The following is a 24,233-nucleotide window of genomic DNA, read 5'->3' as shown; positions in this document are numbered from 1 at the left end:
GGTAGGGTAAGGACAGTAAGACTGAATAGGCACTGAATAATCTGTTGAATGAATAAATGAGTATATGGGTGAAAAAAACCAAAGTGTGAATATATGCTATATATATGTATTTTTAATGCACTTATAGGAGGCTCTTTTCCTGTGAGTGCTTGGAAAGCAAAGGACAAGAGGAAAGAGGAGTTGAGGCGAGAAATGGGAAAGTAAGAATGGGAAGAAGAAGGTGAGGGGGGGGCATGGCTGCTAGGGTAGGAAGAAGACCCAGCAACTCTGAATGTTGATCACAATCTTTGTTAGTTCTAGAATGATCTTTATCGTACCTATTACCATGTAAACTTTGTAGGACTCAAAGTGCATGTTTCAGTTGATGGAAAGTTCCCTGTTTACTAATTCTTCTGGAACCAGTTGTAAAATGTGTTTAACCATCTCAGTATGTTCTTAGGTAAGGAATGGGAGGAGGCAGTGTCATGTGGCTTCCTAAATCCGGTCTTTGTGTAAGAACTAATCCAGGAAGCCTTCCCTAATGTTAAATCAAACAGAACCCTATTTGTGGGAGGAACATAGATGATGTTGCAATGACAGGACTCACCTTTCAAACTCATGCTTGATAAGGTTTTTGGGGAAAGAGCAGCATTATGTCCAAAGTCAGGTCAAAAGTCTCTCCACACATTGATTTCCCAACCCAGGACCCGTGAAATCAAGGAAAACAAAGGCCCTCCCTCCAAATGAAGCCATTAGCAAATATCTCTTTGCTCTCCGGGGTTTTGTGTTCTCTCCCAACACCTTTCTGCATTATCACTTTGTATTGAGATAAGAGTTTAATTTTTCAAGCAAAGTATTTGGAGACAGAAGAGGTCAGTGGTTCTGAGGGCAGAGCCGAAGGCTGTTGCTACCCTTGTTCATGCAAGAAGCATCAAGATGAAGAGAGCAGCCGCTGATCTGACATTGGTTCTGTCAGCAGCTACGTAAGTTACACAACCTTTCTATGCCACCTATGCGGAAGGGGGATAAAATAGTTTTATCTCCTAGGAACAAATGAGTTATACAGGTGATGCATTTCAAACAGTGCCTGGATGTAGCAGGCATTCAGTAAGTCCTAGATATTCATAGGATATGAGAAAAGAAATATTTTTTAAAAATATATATTTCATTGATTTTTTTACAGAGAGGAAGGGAGAGGGATAGAGAGTTAGAAACATCGATGAGCGAGAAACATCGATCAGCTGCCTCCTGCACACCCCCTACTGGGGATGTGCCCGCAACCAAGGTACATGCCCTTGCCTGGAATCAAACCTGGGACCCTTCAGTCCACAGGCCGATGCTCTATCCACTGAGCCAAACCAGTTAGGGCGAAAGAAATATTTTTAAATGATTTTTTATTGCGTTTTAGAGAGAGGGAAAGTGGAGGGAGAGAGAGAAACATCAATGTGAGATCTGCTGCCTCCTGCACACGCCCCTTACTGGGTATTGAGCCTGCAACCCAGGCATGTGCCTGACTGGGAAACCAGTGACCTTTTGGTGCATGGGATGACACCTAAACAACAGAGCCATACCAGCCAGAGCAAGAAAAGAAATATTCATTTGCTAAATTCACACAGCCAGCTCTGAGTTAGGCCATCTATGAAGGTACAGAAAAGTAAAACACAGTCCCTGTCCTTAAAGGATTTCAGTTGAAACAGGAGCAGTAAGCTAGGCAGAAATAAAATGATACAATAACACAATCATCATTTATACATAAGGTGAAAAGTATTCGTGAGGTTAGGCATCTTTTGCCAGATAACCAATCGAAAGTCCAGTGAAAGAGTATGATAAGTTTAGTACATTTATGAATGACTGAAATAAATGAAGCCATGCAGGTCTGCTGTGAGTTGTGCCGTGTGTAATGTTTGCTGTAGCTGGAGGTGCCAGAGACTTCAAATTGCTGTATGTCTTTGTTTTTGTTTACCCTGTTGTCTTTAGGAATTAAAAAAACAACTCCTCCTTAGAGTCAGGTTTGAAGTTGAGCTAGAGCCCTGTTGGTGGGGTTGGGTTGATGTCGGGAGGGGGTGTGATCTATAATTTTATGATTAAATCTTAGTGTTTTAGTGAGCCTGGGTCCCTGGGATGTATCCTTCACAAGTGGTTCTTAGACCCCTCGCCTCTTATGTAAGGGCGAAAAGGTAGAGGGGACTGGAGGCAGGGCGAGGTGCATCTCCCAGGTGGGGTAAGGCTCTGGTTAAACTCTTTTCCCTGGAGAGTAGGGCTTTGCTATGGAGGATGCTCTGGACTTACCTCCTGCTCACTGCCGCAGACTAGATACAGACATGAATCTAGATTTCTAACAGATCTTTTGAAAACACACACACACACACACACACACACACACACCACACACACACACACACACATGTGTTTTTCACAATTATTTTTAATTTAATGTAAATGCATATATTTATCTTGTTAATAGCTGAAGTGTTATTTACAGTGAAACGAATGGCTCTAAAATGCACAGTTTGGTGAGTTCAGACAAATGCATAATCACTTACCCCCATCAAGCTATAGAATATTTACATCATTCCAGAAAGTTCCCTGGTGACCCTTCCCACTCAGTTCTTGCCCTCAATCAGGCACCCACTTTTCTCACTTCTGTCAGCATAGATGAGCTCTGCCGGTTTTAGAACTTTATATTAATGGAAACACAGTGGGTATTCTTTTGTGTCTGGCTTTTTTTGGCTTAGCCTAGTAAGGTTTAAAATTAAAATTTGGGGATTAAAGGAAGTTATTCTAATAGAAAATTCTCATTATCACTAAGGTGACTGAATGCAGAGCAGAAAGAAGGCTCATGTGTAAAAGATCCCTGGTGTGTTCCCACCTCTTGGATACTTGGCCAATAAAGCTGAAGAGGCATTTTAGGTAAGCATTACCGGAACTATCCTGTGGCCAAAGCCCAATTGTCATTGTACCTCCTGAACCCCTTCCTCAACCCCTTCGCACCTTCCTGAACCCCTTCTTGCTTTTGAAATGCATCAGTGAGGAAATAGTTCCTTTCTATACCTTGGGAAGGGATTGTAATATGAAATATTTTTAAATGCTTTTTTTATTGATTTTTAGAGAGGGGAAGGGGAGGGAGAGAGAGAATCATCATGCTTGGTAGGATGATTCTGTTCCTGCCTCAGGACTTAAGAAGAAAACTATGGAATATATTCTCCAATTTAGAAAAAAATGAAATCCCAGCTTAAACATGAAATCCTGAAATAGATTTCTTAGCATCTGTTTCAATAGAAACCAGTCTGAGCAAATATTTTTTTCCTTCCTTAAAACTGTGCTTATGCATATGATGGTGCCATGGACTGAATTTTTGTGTCCCCCTCAAAATTTATATGTTGAAGCCCTACCCCCCAATGTGATGATATTTGGAGGTGGAGCCTTTGAGAGGTAATGAGGGTTACATGATGTCATGAGGATGGGATACCATGAGAGGATTAGTGCTCTTATAAGAAGAGATACTAGAGGGAATGCAGACTGGAGCAGCCTCTGTGGAAAACAGTTTGGAGTTTCCTCAAAAAATTAAAAATGGAACTGCCATTTGACCCAGTGATCCTACTTCTAGGAATATATCTCAAGAACTCAGAAACACCCATCAGAAAGAATATATGCTCACCTATGTTCATAGCAGTGCAATTTACAATAGCTAAGATTTGGAAACAGCCCAAGTGTCCATCAGCAGATGAATGGATTAAAAAACAGTGGTACATCTATATAATGGAATACTATGCAGCTGTAAAAAAAGAAAGGACACTTACCATTTGCAACAGCATGGATGGACCTAGAGAGCATTATGCTAAGCGAAATAAGCCAATCAGAGAAAGATAAGTATCACATGATCTCACTCATATGTGGAATCTAATGAACAACATAAACTAATGAACAAAACTACACCCAGAGACATAGAAACATCGAATAGACTGTCAAACCTCAGAGGGAAGGCAGGGGAAGGTAGGAGGATGGATAAGAGATCAACCAAAGGACTTATATGCATGCATAGTAGCAAAACCAATGGACATAGACAGTAGGGGGATAAGGGTATGTGCTGGGGGGTGCAATGGGGGGCGGAAGGGACATATGTAATACTTTCAACAATAAAGATTTATATCTAAAAAAAGAAGAGATACTAGAGAGCTCACTTGCACTCTCTCTCTGGGCACACAAAGAAGTGATATGAGATGTTGGCTGCCTTCAAGCCAAGCAAAGAGGTCTTAAAATGAAACCACCTTGCTGGCATCTTGATCTTGGACTTTCCGGAACTGCGAGAAATAAATGTCTGTGTAAGCCACCCAGTCTGTAGTATTTTGTTACAGCTACCTGAGCTGACTAAGACAGGAAGTAATACGTATTAAGTACTAACTATGTGCTAGGCACTGTGCCACATTTAATCTTTGAAACAAAACTAGGAGGTAGGTATTGGTCGCTCCATTTTGCCAGGGAGGAAATAAAGCTCAGCATCACAGAGTTAAAAAGTGATGACAGATATTATCAAATTTCCCTCCACTCCAAAGAAGCTGCACCAATATATTCACTCACTTTATGAAAGAATATAGGGAATTGTATGGGTTCCAAGGTATAAACAGTTAGTCCTTAGGAACTTTGAGATCTCATCGGTAAGAGTTCACAGGCTTTTTAGCATTCTACCATCAATGTAATTCAACTATAATTTCCAATCTGTGTTTCTCAGATTCTCAACAGAGAGAATAAGATAGGGCTGGTGTGGATCAGGCATTTACAGCTGAACTCTATGGAAAGGAAGAGGGATAAGTTCTGCACGATATCTACTCTTGACCTACTTCCAGATGTTCATTTTAGTCACAGATGCCAGATCTGTTAGAGATCATCTAATTCAGTTCCAGTTTTCAGATGATGAAATGTGAGGAAGGTTAAGGCACAGTGTCAGCAGCAATAGTGTAAATCCAGACTCCAAGCCATACTTCCACTTCTGTCCCTTTTCCTCCCATTTCCTTGGATATCATCACCTTTGTCTTGGTTTTTATGACCTCAGATCCATCACAAGAGGCTCTGAACTGGCCTTAAGGATCTCCTCAGCCAACTGATCCTCAATCACCACAGGAGATCTCCTCCAAACAATTATGATTGTGCCATTCTTTTAATTAAACTCAGAATCTACAGTGGTTACCCACTGTCTATAGGCCAGATTCCTCATTATCAATTCTAGTTTGTACACCTGGGAAGGGTTTATAAGAATTTGGAGGGATTTTTACAACCTTATTTTTCTGAAAATAAGATTAAAGGGTTAATTAAATACCAATTGATCTCTGAGGTTACGCTCAAGCTATAGGGTTTTTCAAGACCCTATACCCATTTGGCTTCAAGTTATCTTCTAAGCCTCATATTCTCTAACCCCTTGATATAAGCCCATTTTAATTCCTTCATAAGTTTATGTATTTTGACATTAGAAATACATTTTCATATCACTTCATAAAACACAACGTTCAATATTTAAGAGCTCAGGAGCAATGAGGCTTTTTCCTCTCTTCAAACAAATTTATTAATTCAGCTCTTCATGTTCCATAAATTGTCAATGATTTGATACTTTGTTGAAAACATTCATATGCAAATATTCCACTAAGATATAAAATCTACAGACATAAAGAAGTTTATTCAGCTATAATCTTAGAATGAAATACTAAATACAAACAAATGGATAAGACAAGAATATAATAAAAAGCACTTATACTTGAGGAGTTTGATTATATATGCCCCTAGAGATAAAATTTCATTAGAATCACTTTTTCATTTTCTTTTATGTCAAAATCCTTTCACACAGTACATTGCTTTCTGTATAGCTGTTCTTGTTAACACCAACCTTTTCATTCATTTTGTCTTCCCAAAGGAAATCTATCTATAATGAGGACATATTTCTCAGAGAATAATGAACGCAACTCTGTATTTTCCTTACGATTAAAGGTTATCCCTAACCTTTCCCTTTCTTTCAAGATTATTTATTGAGTGGACATTGAACAAATTGCTGGAAATGCTCCTTTACTGACTCAGTGTAGGACATAAGTACAAGGGCGCATGCTCAGGCACATTTGGAGTGGTGGTAAATAGGCAGCTGAGTTCTGTTGGCCTGGAGACAAAAAAGTGTTGCAAGTACATTGTAACTGATGTGTCTTCATATTCTTTCATTATTGCTCAACACATACCCTTTAAACTAATGTTATAATCTCCTACTTATGTCCTTTATTCATTGCCAGATGTTCATTCTCTTTAAACTGTCAAAGACAAACCAAAACAAACTTGGAAAATAATGGGCCTATAGTATCCTTCCAATCTCCTACGTGAAGAACTCTAGGCTCTGTGAGGCTAAGTGATTGCCTGGACCCCCAAATATGTGGCTGGTTGAAGTGAGGCTACATTTGTCTTCTTACTCCTAGTAGAGGCCCCTTTCAATATCTTACCTAGTTTTTCCATAAAACAGGAGAGAATTTAGTATTTCTGAGTAGGAATGGAAGTACAGTGAAAAGAAATATATCTGCAATGAAACATATCAGCAACCTTCAAAAAATACGGTGATGGGATTAAGAAGTGCTAACTGGTAGTTACAAAATCAGCATGGGGATGTAAAGCAAAGCATAGGGAAAACAGTCAACAATATTGTAATAACTACGTATATGCCAAGTGGGTATTTGAATTATCAGAGGGAACCCAGCACTTTGTACATGGAGTTACGGCTGGCAGGGCCTGGCTTAGCATTTAGCTGATCCTCATTCTCACCAGAACTCCCTTCTAAGCCTGGATAACTTCACATAATGCTGGAAACCACTCTACGAAGATCTGCCTCTTGACCTCTGCAGGGCAGCTGGAGGCTTCTGTTGACACCCCTACTCGGTGGAAGGTCAATGCAAATCTGCAAAGCACAATCCCTCCATCACCACCTGCTCTAGGTTGCTTTCTCTCAGATTTAATGGCCTGAAATTTAGTGTCTGTAATAAGAACTCAGGGGTAATATCACACACCTCTGGAATCCCTCCACTGAGTATGGGCTGTGCCCTGCAAGTGATGGTAGCGGGATGGGGCCAATTAGGAGTGCAGGGTTTTCTGGGCACTGCCAGGATCTTACAGAGAATGCCGTGCTGTTCACACTCCCGTGGAGCTGGGCTGATTTCACAATGTTTCACGCCCTGTTGTAATCTACAGCCTGCCTCGGACCCGTTCAAGTGTGCTTTGATGTTTTATGTGCTAAGTTGCCAAAATTTAAGATTTAAACATCAAATGAAGAAATCCACATTTCCCCCTTTTATTCTGTAAGATTTAACACGTTAGTTTTATTTTTAATCTGAACAAAGTGTATTGTGCTGGGATTATGAAAGTGTTTTCCTTTTTTTAATAGTTCACATAATTTGACATTTTTTTCTTCAATGAAAATTTATTATATTTATGACTCAGATAAATGTTTTAAAGAACCTGGCAGGTGTAGCAGGGATTGGTAGGCCTCTGAGGGGCTTCGTGATATTGGGTTGTAAGTCACTCCGTCACCTCCACAATGAAGTGAAATGCGGACTTCCAGGTTGTTGCCCACATTGAAGTTTACGACTCCAGGAAAGATCTGAATTCATCAGCATTAGAAATGGATCTCTAGGGCAGCGGTTCTCAACCTGTGGGTTGCGACCATCGGAAAACACATATAGCATATCAGATATATTTACATTACGATTCATAACAGTAGCAAAATTACTGTTATGAAGAAGCAATGAAAATAATTTTATGGTTGGGGGTCACCACAACATGAGGAACTGTATTAAAGGGTCGCGGCATTAGGAAGGTTGAGAACCACTGCTCTAGGGCCTGAGGGGGTGATTTTGGTATTAGTTTTATTGTAGAAAATACCCAGATTTGGAACCAAAATGCTCCAAGAAATCTCCCCTGGAGGAGTTGAAGGGAAGACAGGTGGTTCTCCCGACGGGGAGGGGCCGGGAGATGTTATTAACACCCCCCTGGTTTCTGCATCTTCGGTGTTTTCCTCAGTGTGACTAACTAATATGCTCTTTGTTCTCTGTTCCAGAGTCAGAGACAGCCCTGCCACGCGGCGCACAGGTTTATAGCTCTGGGCAAAGGTTTCAACAAATATGAGCTCTTCACTCCAAAGTCTCCTCTCTGTGTGCTCCTGACCTAAGAACGGTGCATTCCTGTCTGTGGGTCTAATCCCGGGAGCCTGGGCAGCAGAGGCAGGAGGAGTTCCGAAAGGCCTTCTCATTGCTCTGGAGATAATGACCAGCTCAGCAGGCCAGTGCTTCCTGGGACACCCATGGACGTTCTCTCTCTTTTTTTTCAAACTGATAATTGTGTCTGCACTGACACAGGCAGTGTCTGTGATAACTTCCACCTGAGGGGGTAAATGGACGGATCATAACCCACAGATTTGGTGAAAACACATTTCTTATCTAGGATTAGGTCTGATAATCTGGAACCTGCAAGTAACATAATAAAGTTTCTGATTCCCTATCTGGGATCTGGGTACATGACCTGGGACATAAATCAGAATCTCTCATAGCTGTATTGCCCTGCCCCATGCCCCACCCCTCCCATGAAGATCGGCCACAGGGAAGGTGCTTGAATTCTTTCTGGCCCTAAAGATGTCTCTGAGCAATCTGTTTCTTTAGCATCTCACATAAGTATGGCGGACACAGCAGAGAAAGCTCACCTGGGGCCCAACTACAGTGCCATCAGACAGACATCTGGATTGAAGCCAATGTAAGGACTGAACACATGCCAGTGAGCAGTTTTGTATAGAGCATTCATTTTGGAGTTCAGCCCCAATACTGGTGAAACTCAGTATTATATTTCAATCTGATTTACCACCAGGTCTTGCGGCGGAGTTCAGCTCTGGCACTAACCTTTGAATGAATCACCTAATCTGGAAAGGGGCCAATTGGCCTATGGAGCACCTGAAAGTGAAACATGATTCCCAGAGTGGGAAAGTATGTCTGCCTTCCAATCTCTGATAAGAGTCCCTGGAAAACTGAAAACCACACAAATGCTAACAATGCCTGGGTTCTTGAGAAGTTCACTGTCTAGTGGGAAAAACAGATAAAAAAATAAGAATCTTGCCTGGCTGGTGTGACTCAGTGGTTGAGCGTTGACCTATGAACTAGGAGATCACTGTTGGATTCCCGGTCAGGGCACATGCCTGGGTTGCAGGCTCAATCCTCAGTTGGGGGCGTGCAGGAGGCAGCTAATCAATGATTCCCTCTCATCATTGATGTTTCTCTCTCTCTCTCCCTCTACCTTCCACTCTGAAGTAAAAAAAAAAAAAAAGAATCTCAAAAAATAAGTTAAGTGTTCCTTTGAGTGTATGCCCAGGGTGCTGTCAGAACTCAGAAGAGGGACACCTCATGCAGCCAGACTGTGAGGGCCAGGGAAGGCTGCCACTATGTCGATGATAAGAAATTCAGAGTCAGTTGATGTATCTTGTCTTGAAGATGACACTTGTCCTCCAAATAAGTTAGATTTTTCCCAGAACTGTTCCAAAGCACTTAGCTTTCCTCACAAAAGCTCTATGTATTTATTCATTTGCATCCTCAGTGAATGGAAGAAAGGTCAGAAATACGTCAATGCTTCAGACACAGGCCAGTGTCCCTTCTCACCTATGGTCCACTGCCTTGTCTCTGAAATGAGTCCCTGAATTAATAGTCCTCCCTAGACATTTTTCCTTTAGAGAGCCAGTTCTTTCCTGTCTTACAAACTGGGCCCTTACTTAATAATTTTACATAATTCTAAACAGATCTCTATCTAACCACTTAAACAAGCTTTTTAACTCCATGCAACATGATTTCTTCTGGATGATAAAAGCATAATTGCCTTAATGTTTTTTTGGTTTACATTATACAAAATTTTGCCTCACTAGATATTTGCAATTTGCCCTTCCCCGTCTTCTGCATACTTTGCTGAGTTCTGAACAGTACATGCTGAGACAGCATAATCTGACATTAGTATCAGGTCTGGTTTTGTAACTAAGAACCTACAAACATATTCACTTCCTCTAAGGCAGTGGTTCTCAACCTTCTGGCCCTTTAAATACAGTTCTTCATGTTGTGACCCAACCATAAAATTATTTTCATTGCTACTTCATAACTGTAATGTTGCTACTGTTATGAATTGTAATATAAATATCTGATATGCAGGATGGTCTTAGGCGACCCCTGTGAAAGCGTCGTTCGACCGCCAAAGGGGTCGCGACCCACAGGTTGAGAACCGCTGCTCTAAGGTTTTGAGGCCACATGCTCAAAAATGGAAGAATGGGCTCTACCTGGGCTATTTGGAGAGTTCGAGGCCCTAAACGTCAACACCGTCTAATTGTTGTTGGTCTCCCATGGCTTAGCACGTCCATCCAGGACAGGGTCTGACCAGCCTGACTCATTACTAAATTAGGCTGGCTCTGGGAATGCTCTTATCCCTTTGCCTTTTCTCGTTGGCAATGTCCACGTGTCCATTATTCCTCTAGAGAGGCCGAAGGGGCTCGGGAATGACAAGGAGGCCCTTTCCACCCCAGGCTGGGTTATAAAAGGAGTATCTGTCGGCTGTGTGCTCTGAGAGTGGGGTGTTTTGTTGTTGAGTAAGGGCCATACTCAAGGATTTTGGTCTGAGTTTGGATGCAATGGAGGGTCACTTCAATGATCTTGAAAATGTGGGTGGTGGTAGCCAACGGAGAGACTATTTTGAAATATGATAATAACACTACCCAAAGCCACTTCCAGTTCAAAAATAAATATTAGGTGCCAATTGATATGATCACTCAGATTTTCTTGTTAGATCTGTTAATGTGGTGGGGTTGGGTTTATTCTTATATATTATTTATTATTGTATTATTTCCCTACGAAACAACTATAAACCTACTTGTGCCCCACCCTGTGTTGTTTTTCTCTGAGAAGTTAATTCCTACATATGCAGGAACTTGATATATAAGTCGTGGTTAGTTGGCTTACTTAATACAATAAAAACGATTCTTTAATTTGAAACTGAAGCTACTCTATTAGAAATTATAGCAAAACTGTTTCTGGGGACTCCAATTACAAAATTTTTTTTTCAACATTTTTTAATGCAACTTTTGTGCTTCTGCATGCACCTTTTTAGCCTCATGAGATCTTAAAAACATAGACATATCACATACATGCACTAAATATAACCTATTTTAATGGTCTCTCTCTCTTTTTTAACAGTGGCTTTTAGTTTTTGCACATTTGTTCTTAATCACATTGGGAAAGGGAAAGCCGTTTGCAGTTGATTGGTGTGCTTGGGCGTTGTGTGTGACCAGCGCATGTACTAATGATTTCCTTTTATTTTTCTTCTTTCCTGCTTTTTTCTTTCTTTTTCCTACTCCCTCTCATTTCCTGTATTTACACTGCTTTCTCTGTACTTCCTTCTAAATTTCTTTGCTTACTGTAGCAGCCCTTGCCTTTTCTCTTGCAGCAACAGCCCAGGCTGCTCCAAGGATTATTACTGGGCCTGCGCCTGTTCTCCCACCAGCTGCCCTGCGCACCCCGACGCCAGCTGGCCCTACCATAATGCCTTTGATCAGACAAATACAGACCGCGGTCATGCCAAATGGAACTCCTCACCCCACTGCTGCAATAGTTCCTCCGGGGCCTGAAGCTGGTTTAATCTACACACCCTACGAATACCCCTACACGTTGGCACCAGCTACGTCAATCCTTGAGTACCCTATTGAACCTAGCGGCGTATTAGGTAAGTTGTTTTCTCTGTGTGGTTAACATGTTTCTTCAAAATGTTTTCTGCCCCAGACTTTGAAATTATTATATCAGTTTTAGAGAGACAAGTTTCCATTAGGAAAGACTGAAGACTAAATTTTGTTTCAGCCCCCCATAAGGGTTCTCCTTTTAAATAATTGCATCTTAGATTTGTTCAGATTTGCTTTGGTATCTCAGATTCGCTCTGGATGGGTACATTTGAACATTACAAACAGGAAATACTTTTCACATTTGACATCACTGACCCTAGCCACTGGCATAGTCTCTCCTTCAGTTTTGCCACAAAGTCAGATTCTTTTCGTCTCAGAGATTTCTTTAATTGTGAGCTAAATTTTAATTACCCATGTGGAAATATTTTGAGATTTTAAAAACTGCTATAATTGTATGTATTTTCTAATATTTGTGATAACTTAAAATATGAAAGGGTCCCAGTGAATAGCTACATTCAGGTTTTTGTAGTTCTTCTCTTTTGAAGTCCAGGTTAATGTTAAACATAAGAGAACTCCTCATTTCATAGCACGGTTGGAATTGATAAGTAAATACCAAATCACTGCAGTAGAATCCCTCTTGAGGCAAAAATTAAGGTCATACTATAAACGCTCCGTTTTACATGAACAAAAGTGGTGGTTGGAAGACATTACTGACGCCTTTTCTTTATAGAGTGGATTGAAATGCCAGTCATGCCTGATATTTCAGCCCATTGACTTGCGGACGAAGGACTAGAGCGCAGCAGCTGTTGTAACACGACCAGTCACTGTGGAGCAGGCTGCTTCCATGCTGCCCTTTGTGTTACAGACAGAATCTGAATCCTCTTTCCTTGAATGGTGTATGACCTTGGTGCTGCTTGCATGCTCTTGACTTGTAGGACTTTGATCTTTTAAGGTGTTTTTTTCCAGCATTCATATTGACTCACAAAATTTGAAAGCCTTTAATGAACCCGGACAAAGATTTAAACTTGAAAATTCATTGTTCTATTAAAGCCACAACATTGTATGTTATCTGTGTGTGTGCATGCACTCAAGTGCCTTCTGTTTCATGAGCAGATACATTTTATTGTACATGTCTTCGGTTATCTCTAAACATTGTATAAAGTATTCCAGGTCAGAATTATACCATAGAACTGTTTATGAAAGGCTTGTTTCTGTTGCACATTTCTTGAAGCATTTTTAAAATAACATGTAACATATAACCTGTTTACGTCTTCTGTTCTGTTAACGCTCTGTCCTGCGGCCCCATGCCTGCTCCTACACGTGGTCTTCACGCTGCGCATGCGCCGGGCCTACACCGCGAGAACAGACGGCAATCTGCCGCCATCTTGGGCCTGCGGTCCTCCTGGAGCTGCACCACGGAGCTCCCGTAAGTCCAAGCTCTGGTTATTGACGGTCCAGCGTCATTGTTTCCATGGTGTCATGTGCCTCCCACCTCCCCGTTGTCCCTTGAACCTTGTGGCTTCGGCCTCAGAAGAGTGGTCAGGGCTTTGCCGCCTGTGGCGGGACGCCCCTGGCTCCCCGCCATCCTCCTCGCCTCCTAACGGCCCGCTCAGTCCCGGGGTGCGGGGTTCAGGGGCTCAGGGGTCCAGGGAGGGTGTGCCCTGGGGCCAGTGGTCAGCGCAGTGCCCGCCGAGCCTGTCCCGGGCCTGGCCTCCCTGCGGAGCGCCAAAGGCATACGGTCAGGGTGCAAGCGCTCTCCTGAAGAAACTCCATTTTGCCGAGTCGCCTCATGGTCGTCATACGTCAGTACACACGCACAAACAGCTTTCTGCCTTTTGGAATTTCAAAAAGAAGTAGAAGCCCTTTGCAGCAAGTCCGCTGGAGGGAAGGTAAAGGAACCCCCTTCTGTTGGTGCAGTTCCGCCTCCACCTTATTCTCACGCCCACCCTCAGGTGCCCGCGGAGGCTCCGTTCAGTGCCCTGGGCAGTAACAACAGCCACCAGACTTAACTCAGCTGCTGCTTCTTAGTAATTAGAGAGTATGAAAGAGCTCCGTGATTTACTCTAATATTCCATCGTTAATAAGCATTTAGGTTGTGGGGTGTGTGTGTGCTTGACGGCTTTACTTAGAGCAGTGGTTCTCCACCTTGTCTGCACATTAGAATCACTTGGGAATCTTTTCAAAATCCTGATTTCTAGGCATCATCCTCAGGAAATTCTGTTTCTTTGTTATGGGGCGAGGCCACAACATTAGTAACAAAGAAACAGAATTTCCTGAGGATGATGCCTAGAAATCAGGATTTTGAAAAGATTCCCAGGTGATTCTAATGTGCAGCCAAGGTTGAGAACCACTGACTTAGAGTCTAATCGAAGTACAGCCATCTGCCCAGTAAGTGTAGACTTTGGTAACCTTTGACACACATATTCACCCAGGAAAGCACTATAATAAGATAAACATATCCGTTAATGCACCCAAAAGTTTCTTCTGGCCTCCCACCTCCACAACACGGATCTGCTTTAGGATTTTGTATCAATGGTGTTAACCAAAGAAGAGATTCAAGCTATCATAAAGAACAAAGGTAGATTATATTAATTTTAATTTCGTTATAGTTTTATTTTTTTTATGTGGTTTTAACATTGTTAATATTTTTTTCTTGGTAGCCTCTAGGTTTTGTCTCTTGAAGAAAGACTATTTTAATGTAAGATTAGAAAAAAATATTGCCATGTCTTCTCCTAATTCTTATAGGTAGTTTTTTTTTTTTTCTTTTCCCATTTACTCAGGTAAATAAACGGTCACATGGCCCTTTGGATGGCTACCACCAAGAGTGTTCTTGGTATAAGTCAGCACAGGATCTTTTCTTAGGAGTAACTGGTCTTATATATATATAATACTTTCAACAATAAAGATTATTAATAAAAAATAATAAAATTTTTAAAAAAGGCAAAAAAAAAGAGTAACTGGTCTTGCCATGGCTGGGTGGCTCAGGTGATCAGAGCATCATCTCTACAGCACAAGGTTGCTGGTTTGATCCCTGGTTGGGGCATGTGTGGGAGGCAACCAGTCGATGTTTCTCTCTCACATTGATGTTTCTCTCTCAAATCAATAAAAACGTATCTTGGTGAGGATAAAAAAAAGAGTACCTGGTCTTAGGGGGTCGGGGGAGATAGGAGAGAGTAAAAGGGGGATAAACGATGGGAGGATACTTGACTTGGGGTGGTGAGCACACAATACAATATACAGATGATGTATTATAGAATTGTACCCCTGAAACCTATATAATTTTATTAACCAATGTCATGCCAACGAATTCAATAGAAAAAAAGAATAGCTGGTCTTCATTCATGTAAGGAATTACAGTTCTATAAATTGGCTAAAGTCTAGGAATTGGGTAATGGCCTGTGACTTTAAATAATGGTGGTTTAGGAAGGCTTTTCTTGTTCTGAAGTCTTGGTTTATTCTAATAAATATCATTAGTGTGTTGCCCATTGATTCTATTCTTAAAAGATTCCAGGATTAAGTAGGCATAGCTTGGAATCTCTATATATCAGAGCATGCTGATTGCCACACCAAATTAGTTATTTAGAATGAAATAAAAACCATAGTCAGTACCCAGATGTTCCTAAATCTTATCTCTTCCTCTAGCTTTCCAGTTGCCTATTTCAGTTTGTGGACTTGGGTCTTAAGTCTTAGAAAGGTCTCCTGTTCTGTCATTTTATATCTGAGATAATGTTTATACTTAGATAAGATTTTCCTATATTCCTATCCTCCATGCTCCTCTTTTATCTTTTTATTATTTCCCCCTGAATTTTAGGGTATTCTCTCAAACTTTTCTTCTACCCCATTTATCTTTATTTTGTGTTAACTTTTACCATGCAGTTTTAAATTTCTTATGTGTATAGAGTTACTTCTAATCTTAGTTGTGGCATCTTAATAACTACTTAGTCATATAAAATACAATATTCTCTTTTGACCTTTTAGAAAACAGGAATCAGACTTTTGAAAAAGAATTCTTTGCTATTTCCTTCAGTACATGTATTGCTGAGGGGAGCATTTCTTTGATTTCTTTTAAGTGGTTTACTCGTTTTTTTTTTTATTTTTAGGTTCAATGTTTTTCTCTTTCTCATCCTCATAAAAAATTTGATAATTGTCAGCTGTTAACTCAGATTCAAAGTTGAGCTGTGTCCTATCATAATAGAATTGGTTCTTATAGGAATTTGGGGAATATTTTATAGTTCTGAATATATGCCTAGCCATTTAAAAAATTTTAACAAGCTAGCTCAACAGGTGTGGCTCACTGGTTGAGTGTTGACCTATGAACATGGTTCGATTCCCAGTCAGGGCATATCCCCAGGTTGCAGGCTCAATCCCCAGTGTGGGGTGTGCAGGAGATAGCCAATCAATATTCTCTCGCATCATTGATGCTTCTATCTCTCTCTCCCTCTCCCTGTCTGAAATCAATAAAAAAAAATATTTTTTAAAAATTCTAACACTCTAGAGAAAGTTAACAGAATTGTCAGGATCTTTGTCTCTGTGCTGAAGAATTCTTCTCCACCTACTCTCCTTAATGCATACTTTTGTGGCCAGCCATGCCCGTGACAAGGCCTAGGTGTACCTAACCTGCCTCACGATCTTTCCAGGGCTGGGCTTCCTTAGTGCTGTCCAGGACTCAGCCTGTTGCCTTCAGTCCAAGAAGGATCCTAGTTTGTATAATGATGCTGACAGGTCCAAATATTACTAATTGATTTAGAGTAGGGAGTGCAGACCCTGTCTGTCCCCTGTTGGTTTCCAATCTACTGTTGCTTCTAGCACCCACTTCTTTGAGATATGGGTTGGAGAAGTCTGCATGAGGGAAAATAGTTTTCTCACAGGAGGAAGAGGAGATCTCTTGTGGGTTTTATTTGGCTTCCTTCTGTTTATATCACATCTGTCCAGTACCTCGTAGAAATTTGTTAGTTTCTGGAAAGTAAAGATTGTTCTTTGTGTTACAGCAATTTTATATATGTATATATTCCTATTTTTATATTCTTGTTATTTCAGTAGAATTTTTTGAAAATGTGGAAGGCAGTGAAGAGTTAGATGCATTTTGCTTATCTTTCTATTATCTTGCTCAATGTATATAATTTTTATTAACATTCAATTTGATAAATACAGGCATATACTTATTTTCAAGGCTGTGTTTACATACAAATTTACATAAGGTTAATTTCATTTAATTTTTACAGCTGTCTGTCCAGAAGCTAATTAGTATTTATTATTTGCTTTTTAGAAAATGGATTCTACATCTCAATTACCAACATTTTTAGATATGGATCTGACAATATCACATACAGAAATTTGTCCCAAGGACATTCTGGTGAAATTTCAAGGGAGAAGTAATATTGAATGTGAGTTTGACTATCACATATTGCAGAGGGAGATACAGCATATTCCAAAAGTAAAAAAGAATGTGGACATTGATGAATTTTGTTTGGTAGAAGAAAGAGTATCTGGAGAATGGCAGAGAGGAAGAGTTTTGGAAAAGAAAAATGAACTATATACTGTGCTCCTAATAGATCGTGGAGAAGAACTAAGAGTCAGTAGTATGCAGGTTGCTTCAGCCTGTGGCAAGTTATTTGAACTACCACCACGGGTAGTATTTGGTATTTTTGCAAACATACTACCAATTGGAGAAAAATGGTCTCCTAAGGCTTTGAATTATTTCCAGTCATTAGTAGGACTACAAGTGAAAGGTTGTATAATACAAGCTATTTTGCCTCTTCACATGATTATTCTTGAAGTGCCAAAAATTATATCCCAGGTTCTTGAATTAAAATTAGGAAGACTTATTGATGGGGATTCATTTTGTCTTATTGTAGAAATGTTAAAAGAATTCCCACATCAAATTCCTGATTTATTACAACATCAGACACCTGAATTATCATTAAATAATAATGATACTTTACTTGATATCCAACATGTTCTGGATAGTTTGCAGCCATCTTTGCCAATAGGTAATATTGAAAGTGTAAAGGTATCATCTGCATTGAGCCCAAGTAAATTTTATTGTCAATTAATTAAATGGATTCCAGAGTTAGAAGACTTGACAGTGTGCATGAATTTGCATTATGATATCAATCAAGAAAGTAGTCCTACTTGTGATAATTTTGGACTACTTTGTGTTGCCAAAAGGAGAAATGGACAGTGGTATAGAGGTATTCTTCAGCAGCTCTTGCCTAATAATCAAGTGAAAATTTGGTTTATGGATTATGGCAGTAGTGAGGTTATACCCTCAATTCATGTAAAGAAACTTAAACAGGATTTTATTTCAGTACCATTGTTTTCATTTCCATGTTCTCTGACATATTTACACAGTCAAGATAAAACTGTAAGAAAATTTCAACTCAGTGTATTTAAACAAGCCTTGTTAGGACAAATAGTATATGCACAAATTGATTGGCTCAATAAAGATGAGCATTTGTATTATGTAACATTACAAACTCAAGAGTCTACAATGAATTCTAAATGTCTGCTAAAGACTGTAGGCACACAAGTACTTTGCCCAGTTTCTGATTTAAAAATATCGAATATGTTGAGAGAGACTAGTACTTCTGCTCTAAATAGTGTTGCAGTTGACAGTTTTATTGGAAATACTGAACAGTTGATAAACTCTCTAAATAACAAAGGTGCTTTGAAAGTAGGTTTTCCTATTAAAACTATAGAAATGGAGATAGAAGCTGCCTACATAGCTTTCGTAGTATATGTATTAAACCCATCAAATTTCTGGGTACGCACCAATGAACATCAGAATGAATTTCAAGATGTAATGGAAAATATAAACAGATTTTATGATTTATGTGAAAATGATGAACTAATTCTAAGAAATCCAGAACCTGGATCATTTTGTTGTGCGAGATATAGCAAGGACAGACGTTTTTACAGAGCTGTCATCAATGAAATTAATGGTTATAAGATTAATGTGTATTTTTTGGATTATGGAAATACTGATTCCATACCATTTTTTGATGTAAGAACTTTGCTTCCAGAATTTTGTGAGTTGCCTGCCTTAGCCATGTGCTGTTCACTTGTACATATATTTCCTGTTGAAGATATTTGGGTGAAGGCAGCAACTGATTATTTTAAAAAAATTGTCTTAAACAAAGCAGTTTTGCTTCAAGTTATAGCAAAAAGAGAAGACAAGTACACTGTAAATATTCAGAGTATTGAAGCCTCTGAAAATATTGATGTTGTCTCTCTTATGGTACAAGCTGGATATGCAGAATATTGGGAAGTAGAGCCAGAATGTTATCCAAAATCTGTAAGTCAATGTTTGGTGTTAAATTTAAAATCTAAAAACAAAGTTAATATTAAGAAGACCTTATCTGCCCTTCCTGAAGGACCTAAACCTAAAAAGTATCACTCAAAGAAGCTTAAAGAAAGTAATTTTACTTTGGTAAAGTCCCCAGCTATTCATTTCTCAAATTTAAAAAATCCTCTCACCTTGTCTGTGGAACCTGAGTTACCATGGCCTTATAAAGAATATATGTTTAAACCAGGAACAGTCCTTGAAGTTAAGTGTTCTTATTGTTATGGCCCAGGTGACTTTTCATGCCAGCTTCGATGTAAGCTAGAAGACCTAAAATTATTGATGGAACAAATTCAGAATTATTACAGCATTCATTCTGATCCTTATCAGATTGGGCAGATAGCTTGTGTTGCTAAGTATTCTAAAGATAGGAAGTGGTATAGAGCTGCTATTTTGACTCAAGTATCAAATAAAGAATTTGATGTAGTATTTGTTGATTATGGTTACCAGGAAAGAGTTTTAATTAAAGATCTTTGTGCGATTAACCCATATTTTCTTTTTTTAGAAGGCCAAGCCTTCAGATGTAGACTTAACCATTTAATTGAACCCACTAGTTGTAAATTATTAAGTTGGACAAAAGAAGCATGCAGAGACTTTGGGAATTTTATTTCTTCATCTAGAGGGTTATTGACTTGTGTCATCTGTGCCTTAGTTCTTATACATCCAAACCATTTATGTAACTTGGTAGATTTACAATCTCCATTTACAAGTGCAAAAGAATTTCTTATTAATCATGGCTCTGCACAGTATAGTACATTATCAAAGCCATTCCCATCTTCAGTTAGTCTTTACAGCTACTATTATTCCTCCTTTAATATAAAAATTGGAAGTGAGGAAGAAATATACATATCTCATATATATAGTCCCAAAAAGTTTTATTGCCAATTTAGTAGAAATAATAAAGACCTAAAGATGATAGAAACAAAAATCACAGAGATTAATAACCTCAGAAATTATCCAGAATATTCTAGCAAAAAGAGATTGTGCATATGTAAATATGTAGAGGATGGTCTCTCTTATAGAGCTTTAGCAATGCCAAAGTCAGATTCATTATCTGACTTTCTGGTCTATTTTGTGGACTTTGGAAATAAGCAATTAGTAGAAGAAAGTATGTTGAGGGTTATTTCAGATCAGTTTCCAGAGTTGCTGTTTACACCTATGCAAGCTGTTAAGTGCTTTTTGTCAGATCTTAGAGATGTAGATATTCCAGTAGAAATCAATAGATGGTTTGAAGACAGTTTCTTGGGAAGACCATTAAGGGCAGTAATATTGTCCAAGGAGTCAGATGGCCAGCTTGGTTTAGAATTGTATGATGGATATCAACATATAAATCAGAAAATTAAAATGTTGCTTCATGCTTATGGAAAAAAACATTGTGATCCAGCACACTGTGTGGAAAAGGGCTTTAAAATAAACGAGAATAAGAGACTTGCTGTTTCTTTAAAAGGCAAAAGAGAAAACTATCACCATGATATGACAAATAAAACTAGCCTAGTAACATATTCTGAAAGCAAAATACATCAATTAATGAATTCCAAAAATATATATGCCCGGGTTTTGAAACCATCAGTTAGTTATAAAATTGAACCTGTGTCAAAAAACAAAGTAAAGAAGTCTTTGAATGATGGACTTAAAAATAAAGGTGTAGATGTCCCTGGATTTGCACATACTCTTGATGAAAGTAATGTGGGCAAGAAATCTGTAAGGGTTGTGTCACAGTCTTTTATCAGAGAATTACATCAAGTAGCCTCACAAAACCCATATAATCTTACAAGACCACAGATCAAAGACCTTCCTGAACCCAAAATTTACTTGAATGCTAAAGTTAAAGGATATGTTTCTAATATCAGTAACCCAGCAAGTTTCCATATTCATCTTGAGGAGAATGAAAATGTAATCATCAGACTTGCAGATGCTCTAAATGAAAGAAGAGCAGATATAGTGAGTGAGAGAAAATCAATTAAACCTATCGTGGGAGATCTTGTAATTGCAGAATACTCTACTGAAAATGCCATATACAGAGCCGTTATTAAGAACATTTTGCCAGGAAATTTTTTTGAAGTGGAATTTATTGACTATGGTAACACTGAAATAGTAAACATATCTAAAATTTATGAACTTAAGAGAGAATTCTTAACTGTTCCTCAGCTAGGACTCCATTCTTTTCTCAGTGGAGTAAAGTGGAATGAGCCCGGTGAAATATGGGACAGTAAAACTATAGATTATTTTGCTTCACGAGTAAGTAACAAAATAGTTTCTTGTGAATTTTTGAAAAAGCATGAGCAGAAATGGGAAGTAAACATAATTTGTGATGAAAAATGTGTCACTAATGAACTACTGAAATGGACAGCATGTCCAAAACTACAGAAAACAGTATTGCAAAGGCCTCAAGTTGTTTCTCAGAAGGTAAACCCTGACGATGAGAGTGAAATGAAGAAAGTAAGATCAAATGAATATGAAAGTTCTGTGATCCTTCAACCATTCTACCGACAACTGGTTAATATTCCTTTAGAACAGTTAAAACCTGGACAACTTGAAAAAGCTGAAATACTTTATGTTTCAAAAAGTGGGGTATTTTATGTGAAGTTATCTAAAAATAAAAAAAAATTATCAGACTTAACAGTATTAATTACTGAAGAAGTAAAACAACCTTTTTCACCAATGGAAAATATTGAAAAAGGCTTAGAATGCTTGGCAAAATCTAAAAATACTTTGAAGTGGTATCGATCAAAAGTAGAAAAAAAGTGTGTTGAGACATTGCTTGTTTTTTTAGTAGATTGTGGTAGGTATGACATAGTGCCTTTAAGTAATATCAGGGTACTTAGTAATGAAATCAGAAATATTCCAAGACAAGCTGTGCCTTGTAAATGGGTTTGGTTTGAAAATTTTAGAAACATGCCATTTGAGTCCATTGTGCATTTATTTGCTCATTTGGAAATAGACATCCTTTTCCTAAAATATTTAGACTCTGCCTGGGAAGTTGAAATTTTGGTAGATGGCCTGTTACTTTTGGAATATTTAAATTTAAATACAGTTCATGTTGAAGAAAACAAACTTAGATCTTCAGAAATTATTTTCAGTGTGGCATCTAAGACTCCTGTGTCACCAAGTACAATAAGATCTTTTACTTGGGCACAACTCCAAAATGGTAGGCAATATTCTGGTATTGCCACTGCTGTTTCTGATCCATCAGACTTCTGCATTCAGTTAGATGATTTCTTTGACACAATGAAATCGGTCTTTATGTTGCTTTCTGATCTACCAGAAACCTTGCAAACAGTGTCTCAAGAGCACATAATTCCTGGTTCTAGTTGTTTGTTCAAATATGAACTGGAAGATCAATGGAATAGAATAGAAATTTCTGAAGTCTCTGATCAGTCTTTACTTATTGTGTTGATTGACTATGGATTTTCCATTTACATACCTTACTCAGATATAAGAAATCTTAGAGTTGTTCCTGAGGACCTTCTGAATTTGCCAAGGCTAAGTTATCCTTGTGCCTTATATGGTATCTTACCTGCTAACAGGAAACATTGGAATGAAGAAGCCAAAAGTTTTTTTCTAGATTTCCTAAGTAAACCAGGCTTAGTTTTTCAGTTTAGGGAATATAGTTTTGAAACAAAACTGAAAGTAGATGTCATTTATGAGAAAAACAGTCTGGCAGATATCTTAGTTGCATATGGTCTTGCAATGTATTCTAAGGATTCAGATCATCTTGATGCAGTTACTACTACTGGATCTACTAAAATCCAATGTAAATTACAGAGGAAGCATGTTTACTCATTATTAGATCATAGTTGTTACAAAAGAGAAAATATAAATTGTACATGTACTGAGAAACAGAAGCTAAAAAAGCAGAAAATTATAAAGAGGAAATATGTCTGTAAGAACCCCTTAAGCAAAAGCCATGTTAGTAAAAGATTATATTCTAGAAATCTAACACTGAGGAATAAGGTTGAAAGTGGAAAACATAACCCTCAAAGTACCATTCCATTTGATAAGTGTGCAGCAGCTTCATTTTGGGAACTATTACCTAATGGGTTGAAGGACAATACCAATTGCATTGAAAACAGAGTCAAAAAGCTACCAACTGGAGAAATACAGGAAAAGAACAAAATGGATTTGAGAACAGCAGTACAAGCAATGCATGTTAATGGAAAAATATCAGAAGAACACTTAAAGGGTAAGTAGCCAGTTATAAAAAGTAGATTCTTTTTTGTAGATTCTATTTTTGATTCTTTATAAAAGTTTGTATGTATTAAAATTATCCAAATTGAAAATAGCCTACTGTAAGAAAATTTACTAGAAAACCTGAACAAATGAATAAACTTGGAGTGATCATTTGAACAACAAAATGGTCACTTGAACAGCAACCTTTGAGAATGTAAATGAAGTATAGAGGATTTAACCACACATGCATGTACATGTTACAGATAATTTCAGGGTTTCACAAAACTTCTGATGGTCCATAGATCTCAAATTGATCTTGCTGCAATTAGGGAACTTCCTGGGCTCATTTTGAAGAATCTATTTTTTATTATGTATTTTTATCAGATGAAATATATATTTAGTTTGTTTTAGTATGCTTTTATCAGAGAGAGAGGAAGGGAGAGGGTAGATGAGAGAGGACCATCATCGTTCTGCTGCCTCCTGAATGGCCCCTACTGGGGATTAAACCTGCAACCCGGGCATGTGTCCTGACCGGGAATTGAACCCTGACCTCCTGGTTCATAGCTCGATGCTCAACCACTGAGCCACGCCGGCCTGGCAGTAAGTTAAATTTATGATACTTCAAGAAACAAATATTTAGGACATATGTACACATGCACACATTTGTAGACTAATGGTTAGATTAATGGTTACACTTCTTTTTTGAAGGTAGGATTTATGGATAAGAGACAATTATAGTTTTAAATAAAGACTAGAATAGGCTATATGTATTTCTCCAAAGTGGATATATATTACTATTTGTTTAAGAAAAGATGTTTTTATTTGTTAGACCATATGTGTAATTACATGTATATGTTATAGTATGTATAATATGTATAATTTGTGCTCTTTTCTATTGTGACTTCTTAGGAATTAAGTAAAAAGAAGTTCTAATTATAGTAGGAATTTTCAAAAAAAAACTCTTTAATAATTCTCAATAAAATATATAGTGCTTTGAAAATCATAAATTTTTGTTTGTTTTTCAGTAGAGGGAGA

At 38.5% G+C, this 24,233-nt stretch overlaps 1 protein-coding gene and 2 long non-coding RNA genes across 3 annotated transcripts; all 3 read left to right on the top strand.

The window, feature by feature from the left end:
* The first annotated feature begins 748 nt into the window (after positions 1-748).
* LOC102248756 lies at positions 749-9,037 on the top strand. The gene is made up of 4 exons (XR_314095.1): positions 749-962; positions 2,789-2,889; positions 8,054-8,742; positions 8,854-9,037. It is a non-coding gene; the product is annotated as an uncharacterized LOC102248756 (long non-coding RNA).
* Positions 9,038-11,356: 2,319 nt separating this feature from the next.
* LOC106727604 lies at positions 11,357-12,949 on the top strand. Its single transcript, XR_001363835.1, has 2 exons — positions 11,357-11,733; positions 12,417-12,949. It is a non-coding gene; the product is annotated as an uncharacterized LOC106727604 (long non-coding RNA).
* A 4,006-nt stretch (positions 12,950-16,955) lies between these two features.
* TDRD15 (tudor domain containing 15) lies at positions 16,956-23,219 on the top strand. The gene has a single exon (XM_014546620.1). The coding sequence runs from the start codon at positions 16,956-16,958 to the stop codon at positions 23,217-23,219; it is 6,264 nt and encodes a 2,087-aa protein (XP_014402106.1).
* Positions 23,220-24,233: the final 1,014 nt, after the last annotated feature.

This window comes from Myotis brandtii, unplaced genomic scaffold, assembly GCF_000412655.1.
Source record: "Myotis brandtii unplaced genomic scaffold, ASM41265v1 scaffold454, whole genome shotgun sequence".
NCBI classification, from domain to species: Eukaryota; Metazoa; Chordata; class Mammalia; order Chiroptera; family Vespertilionidae; genus Myotis; species Myotis brandtii.
Note: the sequence above shows the minus strand (reverse complement) of the source record. Positions and strands in the feature narration are given on the sequence as shown.

What these genes read in the sequence shown, in the direction of transcription:
- TDRD15 (XM_014546620.1), top strand. Translation starts at nt 16,956, where the DNA reads ATGGATTCTACATCTCAATTACCAACATTTTTAGATATGGATCTGACA.